The sequence below is a fragment of the Somniosus microcephalus genome, chromosome 6 (genome assembly GCF_052327205.1).
Source record: "Somniosus microcephalus isolate GS21.2 chromosome 6, FLI_Smic_1.0, whole genome shotgun sequence".
NCBI lineage: Eukaryota > Metazoa > Chordata > Chondrichthyes > Squaliformes > Somniosidae > Somniosus > Somniosus microcephalus.
In genome coordinates, this window is record NC_140992.1 from 203,900,896 (window position 1) to 203,919,095 (window position 18,200).

The 18,200-nt window shown below is 42.4% G+C and overlaps 1 protein-coding gene across 1 annotated transcript in view; it reads left to right on the top strand.

The window, feature by feature from the left end:
* The window catches only part of rspry1 (ring finger and SPRY domain containing 1), a 90,258-nt gene that overhangs the window by 25,457 nt on the left and 46,601 nt on the right, over positions 1-18,200 (top strand). The window contains exons 2-7 of the mRNA XM_085991262.1: positions 2,775-2,778; positions 3,675-3,701; positions 5,777-5,801; positions 7,064-7,176; positions 8,476-8,602; positions 11,172-11,230. Of these exons, the coding sequence (XP_085847388.1) occupies positions 2,775-2,778; positions 3,675-3,701; positions 5,777-5,801; positions 7,064-7,176; positions 8,476-8,602; positions 11,172-11,230 (355 nt within the window). The remainder of the gene's footprint in view (positions 1-2,774; positions 2,779-3,674; positions 3,702-5,776; positions 5,802-7,063; positions 7,177-8,475; positions 8,603-11,171; positions 11,231-18,200) is intronic.

Genomic DNA, 18,200 nt, shown 5'->3' on the forward strand with positions numbered 1-18,200 from the left:
TTGATGCAGACTGCAGTAAAACTGCTTGGTTGTTGTGAAGTAGGGCATTTTGCAAAATGGCAAGCTGTTAATTATGTAATTCATGCTACGTTTATGTACGGAGTAAGAGGTGGTATGCAAGTGAGGTTTATGTGAAGTGTGTTTAATTACAAATTACAAAGTATTCTCTTTATACTATGTGCCCCTTTTTGAGTGGGATAAAGAGAGAATTGACATCAGTTTTTGCCTCAGAAGGCATTGTAATAGTGTAAGTGTGCAGTGGGTAGGTATAATAGTGCAAGTCAACAGATTCTCACCCATGCTAAATTAAGGAGAGAATGGGTACTTCTGATCAGGGAGAAGGGAAAATAGGTGCATTCCAGACCATTACCTTGTAACTTAACAATAACTGGCCATGTTGAGGAATTGACTGTGGCCTGGGAGGCAGGGAAACATATCTCCAACTCATCTTAGTTACACGGTGTGTATAATGGGAGCGGGAAGATACAGGAGAAGACATGTATTTTGATCACAAGTCAAAGATTTTGTAGGTAGAAGGATATCGAGGGATGTGTGGCTAATACATAGTATTTGATGTGATAGTTATGACTAGTGAATGGAGCTGTGGCAAGTGAATGGAATATGAGATTTTTGGGGATAGAAAAAGTTGTTTTCTGTACGATTCTGGTGTGTTAACAAGCGTATTTGAATGGATGGCACCAATTGCTGTTGTGATGACAACTTCAAGTTTTGCTGTCACACTTGTAGCTATGATATGCCATCAATATTGTGTTCATACTTGACACCATGTAAATCAAATGTTTAAAATATTGCACAGTATAAATAGTTGGCAGTGTCTGTGAGGCAATAATTCAATCACTGAATCTAGCTTCACTTCAAGTAAAATTAATGCCATTAGGCAGTCTGTACATTTATATAGTCATTTATTACAGCTTGCATTTCTATATCATTAACATAAAAACTGCTGAAGGCACTTCAGAGAGAAATAAGATGAACAAAGAGAATAAACACAAGATAAATATTAGAATTAACTGGCTGAGTATGTGGGCCTGCTGTAAAATACTTTAGAGAATTAGATGATGCAAACTGGGAGAACAAGAGTCCATTAGAATTTATTTTGAGTTAAGTTGATGGTCTTTCATTTCCTTCAGAGCTTCTGTACTTGTCTCAGGTTGCATACCACTACAGCTAACTGGAATTTTTCTTGTAATGATGAAGAGATTTAAAAGAAAATCCTATGTCAGCCCAGACATACTGTTGGTTATTTTTTTTTAATTTGTGAGTCACCTTTCCCCTTCCCACCCATCCTATGTTGAGAAGCTGCCATGCAAAAATTTTAATTGTTGGAACTATTATTGGTAAGTAGGATTGGCAACGGTGACCAAGAAATGGAAGCATATTGAAAAAACAAAGTGTGTGCAAGGGCGCTTCAATAACATTCAAAACATCGCAAGTTCAAAGTTTGCGTTCTATTGCCTCACTCATTTTGAGATTAAAAGGACCGTACCACACCCTGAACATCTGTTCCTAATTGTTTGAACATAATGGGCATAATGCAGCGAATTAAATTGATCCTTGTGGCATGGGTCCACTTGGTAATTCCATTTGTAGTGGGGATTTTTGTTTATGCATCTGACATTCTAAATTTAGTTGGTGGTAGAAGCTTTTTGAAGTGCAGTAGGCCAGGTGCTTTTTCTGATCCTTTCACACATTAAAACTTTGGAGGTACAATATAAGTTGTCGGCTTGAACAATGGATGCAGATTCCTTGCAAACATTCAAAAGAGAACTGGACAAGTTCCCGCAGGAGGTTGAGATTGTTGAATACAAAAGGTATGTGGGTTGTTGGGTAATGTACCTCTTGGTCATTGCTATCTCCTGGAACGCTATTGATTTGCCTTCAGGGGTCAGCAAAGAATGTCCCAGAGTTAGTTTTTCCCGAGAATTACTTTTTTGCCCCCTCAGGAGATTACATGGCTGCTGGTGCGTGCGGTGGGGAGCACTGGGGGTTGTGTTGCCTAGTTGCAACACGTCAGAATGGGACAGACTCGATGGACCAGCTGATCTTTTCGTATGTTGGTATGCAAGAGGCATTTAGGCATGTCTTGTACTAACCAATGATTCAGTGGGGCTGTGGGCTTCACACCTGGTTTTATTTTGTGGTTTGTTGGTTCCTGCAAATTGCTGAAATTGATTGGGAGACTCTACTACCAAAAGTAGCATGGTTTCATGAAAAATTTAGCAGTAACCCCAACCAATCCGTCCACAAGAACCAGGGATTTTTTTTTTCAATCATCCTAGATAGTAAACTACTGAGCTTCTGCATGTATTCAGGACTGTCTATAGGGAGCAAATGGAAAGATGCAAGGCTACTTATATTGCTACAGCAATGTAACAGCATTGACTGGGCAAGTGTAGCAACATTTAAACAAAATGGCTTTGCATCATCCTGGTCATATGATACTTGATATGCAATGTTTTTTACATGAGCAAAATTTGGGTGTTGCTTCTAGTGGAAAACCAGAGTAAATTTGGTAACAGATCAACAAAGTGTGTGGGGAAAACCGATTGATAATCTGGACTAGCACTTGTTTCTTTAACATCGCTATAGATCTGAAACTTATTGGCCTGTAACTTGCGGTCAACGCGCTCGCCGCTGACTTCTAAGAAAGCTGCTCAGAGAGATCTTGCTATCTATGTGGCGAAACTTTAGGTTTCGCAACGTGTAGTTGATTATAGCACTGTGAATAGGGGATTTCTAGCGTCGTGCAGCAGTGATGTCGTCAAGCTATCTAAGCAGCCAATCACATTGAAGAATTCTCTCAGACAGCAAACCAGGAAATGAAAAGCACTGATTATCTGCACTTTTTTTAAAATGTTAGAGCGAAATAAAGATTGGGGCCTGCACATGGGGTTAAGGAAGAAGCTGAAAAATCCTGAGCAATTTTTTTTAAATTAGTTTTTAAAAGTTGTAATTTTTTATCATTATTCAGAAATTTGACATTCCACAAATATAAACATTAGTTTTTCAGGGTCAGAAACAGTTGTTTAGCAGTCAATGCACTGCTGAAACCCCAGTTACACCAATTCCAACAAGGCTTAACACGTAATAGGGTATTTAACAGAGATATTAGTGTGGCAAAGCTCAAATTTTCGTCTATTTCACTAATTTCGGTGATTGCTGGCTATGGAGGGTGGGGGTCCACAGTGCCGCCTGCGTCGGAGCAGTGAATGACTGATTGCAATTTCAGGATTTCCACTTTTAGATGCACATGAGCTAAATCCTGAAGTTACGGTCTGTTTCAGAGGGGTACCCACCACAAAATCCAGGCCATTATACTTGCATTAGAGGGTGAGAGTGGTGGGGATTTATTTTTTCAAAAGGGATCACCAGGTGAGATCTAGTGAAGTAACAAGTTGCATACATTTGATGAGCTATTCTTGGTGTGAATCCTTGCTGAATATTTTTTTTATACATTCTGTGTAAATGAATTACTTAATTGTAAGTGCTGTTTCTCAAACACCGGAGACTGAATTTTTAATACTTAAATATTAGTGTTTTTTAAAGGGAGCTGCTCACTTAAACTGTAAAAACCCATGTGTGTTGTAATTTATGTCAGCTGGCTGCAGCAGTTAGAACATAAGAAGTAGGAGTAGGCCATTCAGCCCTTCGAGCTTGCTCCACCATTCAATCAGATCATGGTTGATCTTCTACCTCAACTCCACCTTCCTGCACTATCCCCATATCCCTTGATTCCCTTAATATCCAAAAAATCATCTCTGAACAAAAGCACAGAAGTTAAGATAAACCTTTTATAAAACACTGGTTCGGCCTCAACTGGAGCATTGTGTCCAATTCTGGGCATTGCACTTTAGGAAGGATGTGAAGGCCTTGGAGAGGGTGCAGAAAAGATTTACAAGAATGATTCCAGGGATGAGGGACTTTGGTTACGTGGATAGACTGGAGAAGTTGGGGTTCTTCTCCTTAGAGCAGAAAAGGTTGAGAGGAGATTTGATAGAGGTGCTCAAAATTATGAGGGGTCTAGACAGAGTAGATAGAGAGAAACTTCCTATTAGCAGAAGGGTCGAGAACCAGAGGTCACAGATTTAAGGTGATTGACAAAAGAACCAAAGGCGACATGAGGAAAAACTTTTTTACGCAGCGCGTGGTTAGGATCTGGAATGCACTGCCTGAAAGGGTGGTGGAGGCAGTCTCAATCGTGGCTTTCAAAAGGGAATTGGATAAGTATCTGAAGGAAAAAAAAAAACATGCAGGGCTATGGGGAAAGGGTGGGCGAGTGGGACTAGCTGATTGGCCTCCTTCTGTGCTGTAACCATTCTTTGATTCTTCTATGATTCTATACTCAACAACTGAGCATCCACAGCCTCCTGGGTTAGAAAATTCCAAAGATTCACAATCCTTTGAGTGAAGAAATTTCTCCTCATCTCAGTCCTACATGGCCGACCCCTTATTCTGAGACTGTGACCTAGTTCTAGACTCCCCAGCCAGGGGAAACATCCTCCCCAGCATCTACCCTGTCAAGCCCTGTAAGAATTTTATGTTTCAGTGAGATCACTTCTCATTCTTCTAAAATTCTAGGGAATATAGGCCTAGTCTCCTTAATCTCTCCTCCTAGGACAATCCCCCCATCCCAGGAATCAGTCTGGTGAACTTTTGCTGCACTCCCTCTAAAGCAAGTACATTATTCTTTGGGTAAGGAGACCAGAACTGTACACAGTACTCTAGGTATGGTCTCAACAAGGCCCTGTAAAATTGCAGTAAGACTTCTTTACTCTTGTACTCCAATCCTTTTGAACTAAAGCTTAACATATCTTTTTTTTATTCGTTCATGGGATGTGGACATCACTGGCAAGGCCATTTATTGCCCATCTCTAATTGCCCTTGAGAGGGTGGTGATGAGCTGCCTTATTGAACCGCTGCAGTCCGTGTGGTAAAGGTACTCCCACAGTGCTGTTAAGGGGTGGGGGTGGGGCAGGGTGAGTTTCAGGATTTTGACCTAGCAACGATGAAGGAAAGGCGATATACTTCCAAGTCAAGATGGTGTGTGATTTGGAGGGGAACTTGGGGGTGGTGGTGTTCCCATGTGCCTGCTGCCCTTGTCCTTCTAGGTGGAATAGGTCGCGGGTTTGGGAGGTGCGGCCGAAGATGCTTTGGCGAGTTGCTGCAGTGCATCTTGTACATGGTACAAATTGCAGCCACGGTACGCCGGTGGTGGAGGGAGTGAATGTTTAAGGTGGTGGATGGGGTGCCAATCAAGCAGGCTGCTTTGTCCTGGATGGTGTTGAGCTTCTGAGTGTTGTTGGAGCTGCACTCATCCAGGCAAGTAGAGCGTATTCTATCGCACTCCTTACTTGTGCCTTGTAGATGATGGAAAGGCTTTGGGGAGTCAGGAGGTGAGACACTCGTTGCAGAATACCTGGCCTCTGTCCTGCTCTTGTTGCTTTTGTGGCTGGCCCAGTTAAGTTTCTGGCCAATGGTGACACCCAGGATGTTGATGCTGGGGGATTTGGCGATGGTAATGCTGTTGAATGTCATGGGGCGGTGGTTAGACTCTCGCTTGTTGGAGATAGTCATTGCCTGGCACTTGTGTGGCGCGAATGTTACCTGCCACTTATCAGTCCAAGCCTGAATGTCGACCAAGTCTTGTTGCATGCGGGCATGGACTGCTTCATTATCTGAGGAGTTGTGAATGGCACTGGAACACTGTGCAGTCATCAGCGAACATCCCCATTTCTGACCTTGTTTTGTAGGGAAGGTCATTGATGAAGCAGCTGAAGATGGTTGGGCCTAGGACACTGCCCTGAGGAACTCCTGCAGTGATGTCCTGGGGCTGTGATGATTGACCTCCAACCACCACAACCATCTTCCTTTGTGCTAGGTATGACTCCAGCCAGTGGGGAGTTTTCCCCCGATTCCCATTGACTTCGGTTTTACTAGGGCTGCTTGATGCCACACTTGGTCAAATGCTGCCTTGATGTCCAGGGCAGTCACTCTCATCTCACCTCTGGAATTCAGCTCCTTTGTCGATGTTTGGACCAAGGCTGTAATGAGGTCGGGAGCCGAGTGGTCTAGGTGGAACCCAAACCGGGCATCAGTGAGCAGGTTATTGGTGAGTGAGTGCCGCTTGATAGCACTGTCGATGACACCTTCCATCACTTTGCTGATGAGTGAATTCATAATCCTCCTTGTGTAATTTGTACAGTAGTGAGTAATGGACATAATCTGTTATCAGCTTGTATCTCATCCCTCACCAATCTGTTTATAGCAAAGCAGTTGAGATGTGTTGGTACAAAGCAACAAAATGCTGCATTCCAATGATTTATTTTTTGTACTCTTGCATTGCCACCGCCTTTTGATAAAAGCAGGGATTGCCTGGCCAGTTGATGGTGCTGATTTTGTATGTAATTTGGCCAATGTTAATGTAATCTTGTACCATGATTGTATTTGATGGCTGGTTTGGTGACATTCATATTCAGATAATGTTTTTCAGATAGGTTAATGTTATGATTGGTGTAGCAAAGGAGGAAAATTGGAAACTTCTGTCTGAAAACCAGCCCTGAAGTCATTCTGATTTGTTTACTACATTCTTTTTATCTGCATTTAAAATTGAACATTGTTCTTGTGTTGCCATCATTCAATGCATGTTGCAGAATTGAGGTAGATGATATCTTGGGTTGGGTGGCAAATAATGCAGCTTAATCTAAGAATGAGGACCAACAGTTTTGAATTCGGCGTCAATTGATGCATCTGCTGTAATAGGCGTAAGAGCCACAAGTTAAAAAAAATATATATATACCACTTGATTCAATGTATTGCTATTCATTTTAAATTATTAAAAAGGTAATCAGATTTTTTAGTGATATTTTCAGATGTTGGTATCTGAGGTGTGTCCAAATAAAAGTTTTGACTCACCCACCACCTAAACAAAATCTCACTTGTAGGATAAAAATGAGAACTTTTTGAAAATTAGCGCATATGTTCTAGTACGTCACTGGTTTGGACCAAGCTGAATCTGATGGTCGTTCTTCTTTCTTGGTGACAGATGAAGGTTGGCTGGAAGTAGTACAGTCCCTGATCAGAGTTATTCCTCTAGAAGATCCTTTAGGACCAGCTGTCATTACTTTACTGCTCGATGAGTGTCCACTGCCAACCAAAGTAAGTAGTGTATCATATTCCAGACCAATGGCCTGTCTTTGCCTTTTAAAAATAACTGACTTATTCTAATCATATACCATGTTCTATTTGAAAGAAAGAAAGCTGTTTATAATTTAACAATGATGCAGATGTACAAAATATCCAGTTAAAGGGGTATAATTATCAGGCGTATTGGAGTACTGTACTATGTTTCAGAGCAACTTGCTTGGCACATTGTAAATTAATAACTTCAATCAATATTGAATCCAAATGTTTCCAAACTACTGTACCAAGCCGCATAGTATACTGAATAAAGTGGGGAACTTTAAAATGTATTGAAACAAAAGCCCTTTCCACCACAACCAACAAAACAGATGGATAAACAAACATAGATTGGTCATTTAATGTACTAGCCCTTATAAATCCACCCCACGCAGCCTGGAAATGGAAATGAAACTAAGGGTCTGGCATATCAGATGGCACAGTAGCCTGAGGCATATTGCATATGTTAATAAGTTATGTCAATTTTTTAAGTAGTGGGGCAACGTGTGTAAACTTGATTAACCCAAATTTAGCCCCATTTCCAGTGAGACACTTGCATGTATATTTACATTTTCTTCCACCTTCCCATCATGCATCATTCTTATGCTAATTAAAAAATGTGTTATCAATCGGCACTAGTTCATACTGATTTTCACTTAACTTGTGCTCTATTAATCAGAGGAAGGGGCGTGTTGTAGCTAGGGCTTTTGTCCACCCAATACCTGCCTTGTATTAAAGGCTAAACTAGTTTCCATAAGCAGGCAGTGTCTTATGAGCAGAAGTCTCCTTTTACTCTCATGTTAGCCAGGTCTAACTATTAATTCTGAATTGCAGTATATTACTTCTTGAAGAATGCTTGGGGTACCCACCCTGCTCTCTTTCACTTCAGGCGTAAAAATACCACACACAGACTGCTACCTCCAGGTTAAAAATACTTGTCCGAATGAAAACCGCCCTACACAAAAGCAGAAAGGTGGATAACAATAATCAAGCTATATGCAAACTGGACTGTCTTTAGAATAGGCAGCAATCAATCCATCCTTACCACTTCTCTCTGCATAAATTCCAATATTTTGCAGAGGAATAGCACCAGCTTGGAAATGGTGTGTGTTTCAGGGGATTGAGATAACAATACTGTAGTGATAAAATCCACAATAACACAGTTTTCCATGGAATTTAATGCTGCGTTTTAATGTGCAAGATTTATTTGACTAATGCGAGATTGAGTAATAAATGTGAAAATACACTGTCAAATTTTGTATTTTTATCTTTTTTTAGGATGCATTACAGAAACTGTCGGAAATGTTGAATTTAAGTGCATCTCTAGCAAAGCAGGATGCTTGCAATCCAGCTAAACACCGCAACACCACTGCAGTACTGGGATGCCTGGCTGAAAAGCTAGCAGGTATGAAGTAACCACTTTTTCCTCTCAATTTCTTGGATTTGCTCAGCTAAGCGCGCACACATTATCATATGTACTTGAATTGTCCTTGAGATTACCTCATAAACACAACAATAATATGTTACAGTAATGTATGCCCAGTTATTATGTAATCAGAATGTGCATGAACTGGTGGCGTACAGAACAGTGGAAGGAGGAGCATCTGAAAGATCCATGCAAATAAATTGGGAACGAACCAAATTCATGAGACCTGTAGAGATGTGCTGTACTGTGGAGTAGTCTTGCGGTCTTAACTTTTGGACAAGACATGAATGGAGCACTAAATTAAGCATATGTTCATAATTACATGTTTTTGATCATTACTGAGCCTCTTCGTACTAGCATGTGCAGGTGATTTGTGAATATCCACCAGCTGAGATGAGAGTGGAAAATTTCTCTGATGTGCAGAAAACCTGATTTACCTGAAAAGAAGGGCGTTCTATTGTAGCGCAGTGGATACTAAAGTCACTTAATACAGTGACCACGTGCCATCACGACTGCCTTACATAATGCTTGTGTATTTCAAGTCTTATTGGTATACTGCTTTACATATAGGTGTAGTTGTATGTTGTGTACACGATATTTGCAGGAGCACATACTGATGCAGTACGTATTGTTCATATTGGGTAAGTTAGTGGTCTCGTGGGAGTGGTAGCCAGGTGAGAGTACACTGGCAGGAAGAGTGGGGTGTGCCGGGACTACCCTATCTAATTTTGGGGTTGCCTGGGGTTACTGCCTTGTACTGTAAATCTTCTTAACTTGTCAAACTGTATCATTCAGTTATCAGCTTTCTCAAAATGATGCCTGACTTTAGCGATATTTTAGCATCTCAACAGTTGTTTGCCTAGTAGCAGCTGCTATGGAATCTCCACAGTCACAATTAAGATTACGGGTCAGTTTTTTTTGGGGGGTGGGGGGCAAGAGAAAGAGGGAATCTTGATAATCAAAATTGTTTTTCAAAGGCAACACATTTTCTACCTTTTTTTTCCAGGGTTGGGATGGCAGAGGATAATCTTGTTGACTTCCTTCAGTACTAACTGATCACCATAATAATTTTTGTGCTTTTCAAGTCTTCAAATACTGGCCTTTTTTGTGAAAACAGTAATACATCCCCCAGTGAGTGGCCTAATGGATAAAGACACTGGCTGGTGTATCTGTTGACCATACAGATCAAAAGGTTCTAGATTTGATTTTTTTTCACCGTTGATTTCAGGGATGCTAATATTGGCCCTGGGCTAAGGAGAGGAAAAATCAGCCAAGGTTCTTGTTCATGATTCTTGTCCAGTGTGTCCTGCTTGAAAGTGCTTATGTGGTCATCTGGTGACAAAAATAAGCAGCTTTGGATGTAATGTTCTCTATGAAAGAATAGCCTGTTGACACTGATAATCTAGGTTCATATGAATAACAGTTAGTTGAACGAAGCATTGGATAGTGATCTGCAGCATACTTCGGGTACAACAACAACTTGTATTTATATAGCGCCTTTAACGTAGTAAAACGTCCCAAGGCGCTGCACAGGAGTGTTTTAAGACAAAATTACAGTAGTGTAATGGCTGTTACTGGGCTGGTAATCCACATGCCTGGACAAATAATCTGGAGAACCTGAGTTCAAATGCCACCATGGCAGTTTGAGAATTTGACTTCTGTTTTAACACAAATTTTGAAATAAAAAGCTGATTATCTGTAAAGGCGACCATGAAGCTGTCAGATTGTCGTTAAAAACCCAACTGGTTCACTAATGTCCTTTCTGAGAAGGAAACCTGCTGTCCTTGCTCAGTAGTAGCCTATATGTAACTTCAATCCCACACCAACGTGGTTGATTCTGAACTGCCCGCTGAAATAGCCTAGCAAACCACTCCATTGTATCATACCCATACAAAGAACTAGAACAGCATTGTGGAAGTACCTTCACACACTGCAGTGGTTAAGGCCCACCACCAGCTTCTAGGGGAAAGTAAGGATGGGCAATAAATGACAGCCTTTCCAGTGGTGCCCGCGTCCTGAGAATGAATAAGAGTTGGTGGTTCAGGAGAGATGGGGAAGAGAAAAGTATGCTAAAAATGGTCAGATCCATTTGCTGAAGGGTGTTTTTCTACTATCAAGGTTGCTCTCATTGAAGAATAGATTGCAAAGGCACTTGATTTCTTTTCAAATTCAAATCTTCCCTTCTGTTGCATACACAATTTTAAGTGTAATTCTGGTACTGTAAAAGAAAAATATAAATACGACTGCTACACCATTGGGAGCCAGATTGACTTGGAACAAGTTGCGTTCTACTTAGATGCCTGCTATGGGAAGGGATGATTCTAATATAACCCAAAATTTTGAATTGTACTTGGTTCTCACCCAGTGCATTAACTTAATTGGTAGATCTGTGAAGAGCAAAAATTAGCAATTTTTTGAAATTTAAACAATGCACTTTTCTTTAAAAATTAAGAGACTTTAAGAGCAATTGAGGCTAGTTTCTAATGACAGCACATACATTCTTGTGGCAAAGATACAGATTCTCTAACAAAACTTCTAACATTTACAGGCCCTGCCAGCATAAGTCTTCTCAGCCCAGGGACCTTGGAATATTTACTGGAAAGTTTGGTGAGTACTGGAGATGTAATAAATCTTTTAAGAGCTAAATATATAGGTATTTCTACTATTGCTGGAACCTATAAACCTCATAGTATGGGAAAAGTGGAAGTGTTTCTATATTGTAAGTCAATTATGTAAATGTTCTGATTTGTGACAACTTTGGTGTTTTTGGATGATATCTGTAGTTTAGTTAAAACTAATTGGATGTATATATGATGTGTAATCTGGGCTGCACTTTGATCAAATTGTTAATTTCTGACCGAGCCAATGAAGGAGACATTAGGACAGGTGACCAAAAGTTAGGTCAAAGAGGTAGGTTTTAAGAAGCGTCTTAAATGAGGGGAGAGAAGTGAAGCGGTTTAGGGAGGGAATTCCAGAGCTTGAGACCTAGACTGCTGAAGGCACGGGCGCCAATGGCCAAGCAGAAGAAGTGGGGGATGCACAAGAGGCCAAAGTTCAAGGAATGCTGAGATCTTGGCGTGTTAATCATAGAATCATCGAATGGTTACAGCACAGAAGGAGGCCCGTCGAGCCCGAGCCAGCTCTCTGCAAGAGCACTTCAGCTAGTCCCACTCCCCCGCCCTTTCCCCATAGCCCTGCAAATTTTTTTCCTTCAGGCACTTATCCAAATCCCTTTTGAAAGCCACAGTTGAATCTACCTCCGCCACCCTTCCAGGCAGTGAATTCCAGATTCTAATCACTCGCGGCGTAAAAACGTTTTTCCTCATGTCGCCTTTGGTTCTTCTGCCAATCACCTTTAAATCTGTGTCCTCTGGTTCTCGACCCTTCCACCAATGGGAACAGTTTATCTCTACTCTGTCTAGACCCCTCATAATTTTGAACACCTCTATCAAACCTCCTCTCAACCTTTTCTGCTCTAAGGAGAAGAACCCCAATTTCTCCAGTCTATCCACTTAACTGAAGTTCCTCATCCCTGGAATCATTCCTGTAAATCTTTTCTGCACCCTCTCTAAGGCCTTCACATCCTTCCTAAGGTGCAGTGCCCAGAATTGGACACAATACTCCAGTTGAGGCTGAACCAGTGTTTTATAAAGTTATCATAACTTCCTTGCTTTTGTACTCTATCCCTCTGTTTATGAAGTCCAGGATCCCGTATGCTTTTTTAACCGCTTTCTCAACCTGCCCTGCCACCTTCAATGATTAGTGCACATATACCCCCAAGTCTCTCTGTTCATGCACCCCCTTTAGAATTGTACCCTTTAGTTTATATTGCCTTTCCTCGTTCTTCCTACCAAAAAGTATCACTTCACACTTTTCTGCGTTAAATTTCATCTGCCACGTGTCCACCCATTCCACCAGCCTGTCTCTGTCCTCTTGAAGTCTATCACTATCTTCCTCACTGTTCACTATACTTCCAAGTTTTTTGTCATCTGCAAATTTTGAAATTGTGCCCTGTACACCCAAGTCTAAGTTAATATATATCAAGAAAAGCAGTGGTCCTAGTACTGACCCCTGGGGAACACCACTGTATAACTTCCTCCAGCCCGAAAACAACCATTCACCACTACTCTCTGTTTCCTATCACTTGGCCAATTCTGTATCCATGCTACCACTGTCCCTTTTATTCCATGGGCTTCAACTTTGCTGGCAAGCCTATTATGTGGCACTTTATCAAACGCCTTTTGGAAATCCATTTACACCACATCAACCACATTGCCTTCGTCAGCTCTCTCTGTTACCTCATCAAAAAACTCAATCAAGTTAGTTAAACACGATTTGCCTTTAACAAATCCATGCTGGCTTTCCTTAATTTAATTCATACTTGTAATTTTGTCCCGGATTATCGGTTCTAAAAGCTTCCCATTACCGAGGTTAAACTGACTGGCCTGTAGTTGCTGGGTTTATCCTTACACACTTTTTTGAACAAGGGTGTAACATTTGCAATTCTCCAGTCCTCTGGCACCAGCCCCGTATCTAAGGATTGGAAGATATGGGCAGTACCTCCGCAATTTCCACCTTTACTTCCCTCGGCATCCGAGGATGCATCCCATCCGGTCCTGGTGACTTATCTACTTTAAGTACAGCCAGCCTTTCTAGTACCTCCTCCGTATCAATTTTTATCCCATCCAGTATCTCAACTACCATCTCTTTCACACTGACTTTGGCAGCATCTTCTTCCTTGGTAAAGACAGATGCAAAGTACTCATTTAGTATCTCAGCCATGCCCTCTGCCTCCATGCGTAGGTCTTCATTTTGGCACCTAATCGGCCCCACCCCTCCTCTTACTACCCATTTACTATTTATATGCCTGTAGAAGACTTTTGGATTCCTTTTATGTTAGCTGCCAATCTATTCTCATACTCTCTCTCTTTGCCCCTCTTATTTCCTTTTTCACTTCCTCTCTGAACTTTCTATATCTAGCATGGTTCTCTCTTTTGTATTCTCAACCTGATATGTCATATGCCCCCTTTTTCTGCTTCATCTTACACTCTCGTCATCCAGGGAGCTCTGGCTTTAGTTGCCGTATCTTTCCCCCTTGTGGAAATGTATCTCGACTGTACCCAAACCATCTCCTCTTTAAAGGCAGCCCATTGTTCAATTACAGTTTTGTCTGTCAATCCTTGATTCCAATTTACCCAGGCCAGATCCATTCTCAACCCACTGAAATTGGCTTTCCTCAAGTCTTTTTACTCTAAATTCCTCCCAGTCCTTTTCCATAGCTAGTCTAAACCTTATACTGTGATCACTGTTCCCTAAATATTCCCCTACTGTCACTTGCTCTCCTTGACCCACCTCATTCCCCAGAACCAGATCCAGCAATGCCTCCTTCCTTGTTGGGCCGGAAACGTACTGATCAAGAAAGTTCTCCTGAACACACTTTGGAAATTCTTCCCCCTCTGCCCTTTGTACTATTACTATCCCAGTCTATATTAGGATAGTTGAAGTCCTCCATTATCACTACTCGAAAGTTCTTGCACATCTCTATAATTTCCCTGCAAATTTGTTCCTCTATATCCTTCCTACTAGTTGGCGGCCTATAGAATACACCTAGTAGTGTAATGGCAGCTCTATTGTTTCTCCATTCTAACCAAATAGATTCTGTCCTTGACCCCTCCAGAATATCCTCTCTCTAGCCCTGTAATATTCTCAATCAATACTGCCACCTCAACTTCATTTCTTTTCTTCCCTATCTTTCCTGAACACCTTGTATCCAGGAATATTTAGTACCAAATCCTGCCCTTTTTTGAGCCAGGTCTCCGTTATCGCACGACAACATATTCCCATGTGGCTATTTGCACCTGCAGCTAAACAACCTTATTTGCCACACTTCGTGCATTCACATAGATGCACTGTAAACCTATCTTAGACCTTCTTGTATTCTCTTAGTCTGACCCCACCTAATACCATACTATTTCTTACTCTACTGCTATTGTCTCTCCCAATCCTTTGTGCACCTTGTTTCTCCTTTCTAATGGACACCCTGGTGCCCATCCCCCTGCCAAATTAGTTTAAACCCTCCCCAACAGCACTAGCAAACCCCCCCCCCCACAGGAGGATATTGGCCTCTGTTGAGGTGCAACCCGTCCAGCCTGTACAGGTCCCACCTCCCCTAGAACCAGTCCCAATGTCCCAGGAATCTAAAGCCCTCCCTCCTGCACCACCTCTCCAGCCACGCATTTATCTGCTCTATCCTCCAATTTCTATACTCACCTAGCTCGTGGCACCGGGAGTAATCCGTAGATTACTACTTTTGAGGTCCTGCTTTTTAATCTCTTTCCTAGCTCCCTAAAGTCTGCCTGCAGAACCTCAACCCTCTTTCTACCTATGTCGTTGATACTGATATGGACCACAACCTCTGGCTGTTCACCTTCCCACCTCCATGTTCTGCAGCCACTCCGTGACATCCTTGACCCCGGCACCAGGGAGGCAACATACCATCCTCGAATCATGTCTGCGGCCGCTGAAACACCTGTCTGTTCCCTAACTATTGAATCTCTTAACTATCGAATCTCCTATCACTATTGCTTTCCTGATCTTCCACCTTCCCCATTCCCTCCGCGCCCCCCACCCTCTACAGCTGAGCCACCCGTGGTGTCATGGACTTGGCTCTGGCTGTAATCTCCAGAGGAACCATTGCCCTCACCAGTATTCAGTAGAGCGAGATGCACCTCGGGGGGACTCCTGCACTACCTGCCTGGTCCTCCTTGTCTGTCTGACGGTCACCCATTCCCTCTCTGCCTGAACACTCTTACGTTGTGGGGTGACTACCTCCTGAACCGTGCTATCCACGCAGCTGTCGGCCTCATGGATGCACTGCAGTGACGCCAGCTGCTGCTCAAGCTCAAATATCTAGAGCTTGAGCTCCTCCAGCTGACGACACGTCCTCCACATATGGTTGTCCAGGACATGGGAAGCGTCCTGGAGATTCCACATGGCACAAGATGTGCATTCCATGGGATCGAGGTGCCCTGCCATGCCTCTACTTAATAAACTATTAAGTAACTTAACAGAAATAAACTTTAGATTAAAAAAAAAAGTCACCAACTGCTCACCAATTAGCTCCTTCCCTTGCGCTGACGTCACTTACCTCGCTCCCTGACACTCGTGCTCCCTCCGGGCTCTTGTGACTACCTTTTATCTGCGGTCGCTCTCCCGCAGGTCCGCTCTCGTGTCTATTAACGTAGAGACCTTGGGTTCTGTGGCTCCACTCCTTTTAGTCAGACGTCTCCACCGCCTTCCTCCTCTCCACCGAATTCCTGTGCTCACAAAATTCCTCCACTCTGCTTGTGATTCGCTCCATTTGCAATCTCCCAGCTCTGTCTCCAAGCTCTGTGCTCAAGCTCTGTTGGAGCGCTGCAGGCAAGGCAGTAATTATCCATCACTACTTGTCCTAATAGTCGTGGGCCATCCTGAACTGCTGCAGTCCTTGTGGTCATGGTGCTCCCGTAATGGTGCTAGGTAAGGAATTCTAGGATTTTGACCCACCGATGATGAAGTAGTGGTGATGTGTGACTTGGAGCTGATGCTGTTCCTGCAATATTGGTACTCCTGTCCTCCCTGACGGAAGTCGCAGGGGAGGGAGTTGCTGAGAAATATTTTACTACTAACTGGAACGTAAGAAATAGGAGCAGTAGTGGGCCATTTGGCCCCTTGAGCTTGCTCCGCCATTCAATAAGATCATGGCTGATCTGATCTTGGCCTCAACTCCACTTTCCTGCCCACTCCCCACAACCCTTGACTCCCCTTTAGCTCACATATCTGTCTATCTCCACCTTGAATATATTCAATGACTCCCCCTCCACAGCTCTCTGGGGTAAAGAATTCCAAAGATTCACAACTCTCAGAAGAAATTCCTCCTCATCTCTGTTTTAAATGGGCGACCCCTTATTCCGAAACTATGCCCCCTAGTTCTAGATTCCCCCACGAAGGGAAACATCCTCCCTGCATCTACCCTGTCAAGCCCCCCCCAGAATCTTATATGTTTCAATAAGATCACACCTCATTCTTCTAAACTCCAATGAGTATAGGCCCAACTTGCTCAACCTTTCTTCATAAGCCAACCCCTTCATCTTGGGAATCAACCTTCTCTGAACTGCCTCCAATGCAAGTATATCCCTCCTTAAATAAGGAGACCAAAACTGCACACAATACTCCAGAGGTGGTCTCACCAGCGCCCTGTACAGTTGTACCAAGACTTCCCTACTTTTATACTCCATTCCCCTTGCAATAAGGGCCAACATTCCATTTGCCCTCCTAATTACCTGCTGTACCTATATGCTAACTTTGTGTTTCATGTACGAGGACCCCCAGATCCCTCTGTACCGTGGCATTTTGTAGTTTCTCTCCATTTAAAAAATAATTTGCTTTTTTATTCTTCCTACCAAAGTGGATAACCTCACATTTTCCCACATTATACTCCATCTGCCAAATTTATACCCACTCACTTAACCTATCTATACCCTTTGCAGACTCTGTCCTCCTCACAACTTGCTTTCCCACCTATCTTTGTATCAGCAGCAAATTTGGCGACAGTGAACTTGGTCCCTTCATCCAAGTCATTAATATAGATTGTAAAGCTGAGGCCTCAGCACTGATCCCTGTGGCACCCCACTAGTTACAGTTTGCCAACCTGAAAATGACCCATTTATCCCAACTCTCTTTTCTGTTAGATAGCCAATCCTCTATCCGTGCTAATATATTACCCCCAACCCTGTGAGCTCTTGTGCAGTAACCTTTTATGTGGCACCTTATCGAATGCATCTGGAAATCCAAATACGTTACATCTACTGGTTCCCCTTTATCCACCCTGCTCGTTACATTCTCGAAAGAACTCTAATAAATTTGTCAAACACGATTTCCCTTTCCTAAAACCATGTTGACTCTGCTTGATTGTATTATGATTTTCTAAATGTCCTGTTACTACTTCCTTAATAATGGATTCCAGCATTTTCCCAATGACAGATGTTAGGTTAACTGGCCTGTAGTTTCCTGCTTTCTGTCTTCCTCTTTTCTTGAATAGGGGCGTTATATTTGTGGTTTTCCAATCTGCTTGGACCTCTCCAGAATCCAGGGAATTTTGGTAGATTACAACCAATGCATCCACTATCTCTGCAGCCACTTCTTTTAAGACCCTAGGATGCACGCCATCAGGTCATGGGGATTTGTCAGCCTTTAGTTCCATTAGTTTGCCTAGTACTTTTTCTCGAGTGATAGTGATTGTTTTAAGTTCTTCCCTCCCTATAGCCCCTTGATTATCAATTATTATTGGGATGCTTTTAGTGTCTTCTACCTTGAAGACTGATGCAAAATATTTGTTCAAAGTCTCTGCCATTTCCCTGTTTCCCATTATTAATTCCCCAGTCTCATCCTCTAAGGGACCAACTGGATAGCAACTTAGTTTTGAAAAGTCAGTAGTCATTCTGAAATCGAATATAACTTCTACATAATGAAGACCAATTGACTCAAATTTCAGCTAAGTTCACCTACAGTCCAAACACATTCATAAGCTTCTTGTGCA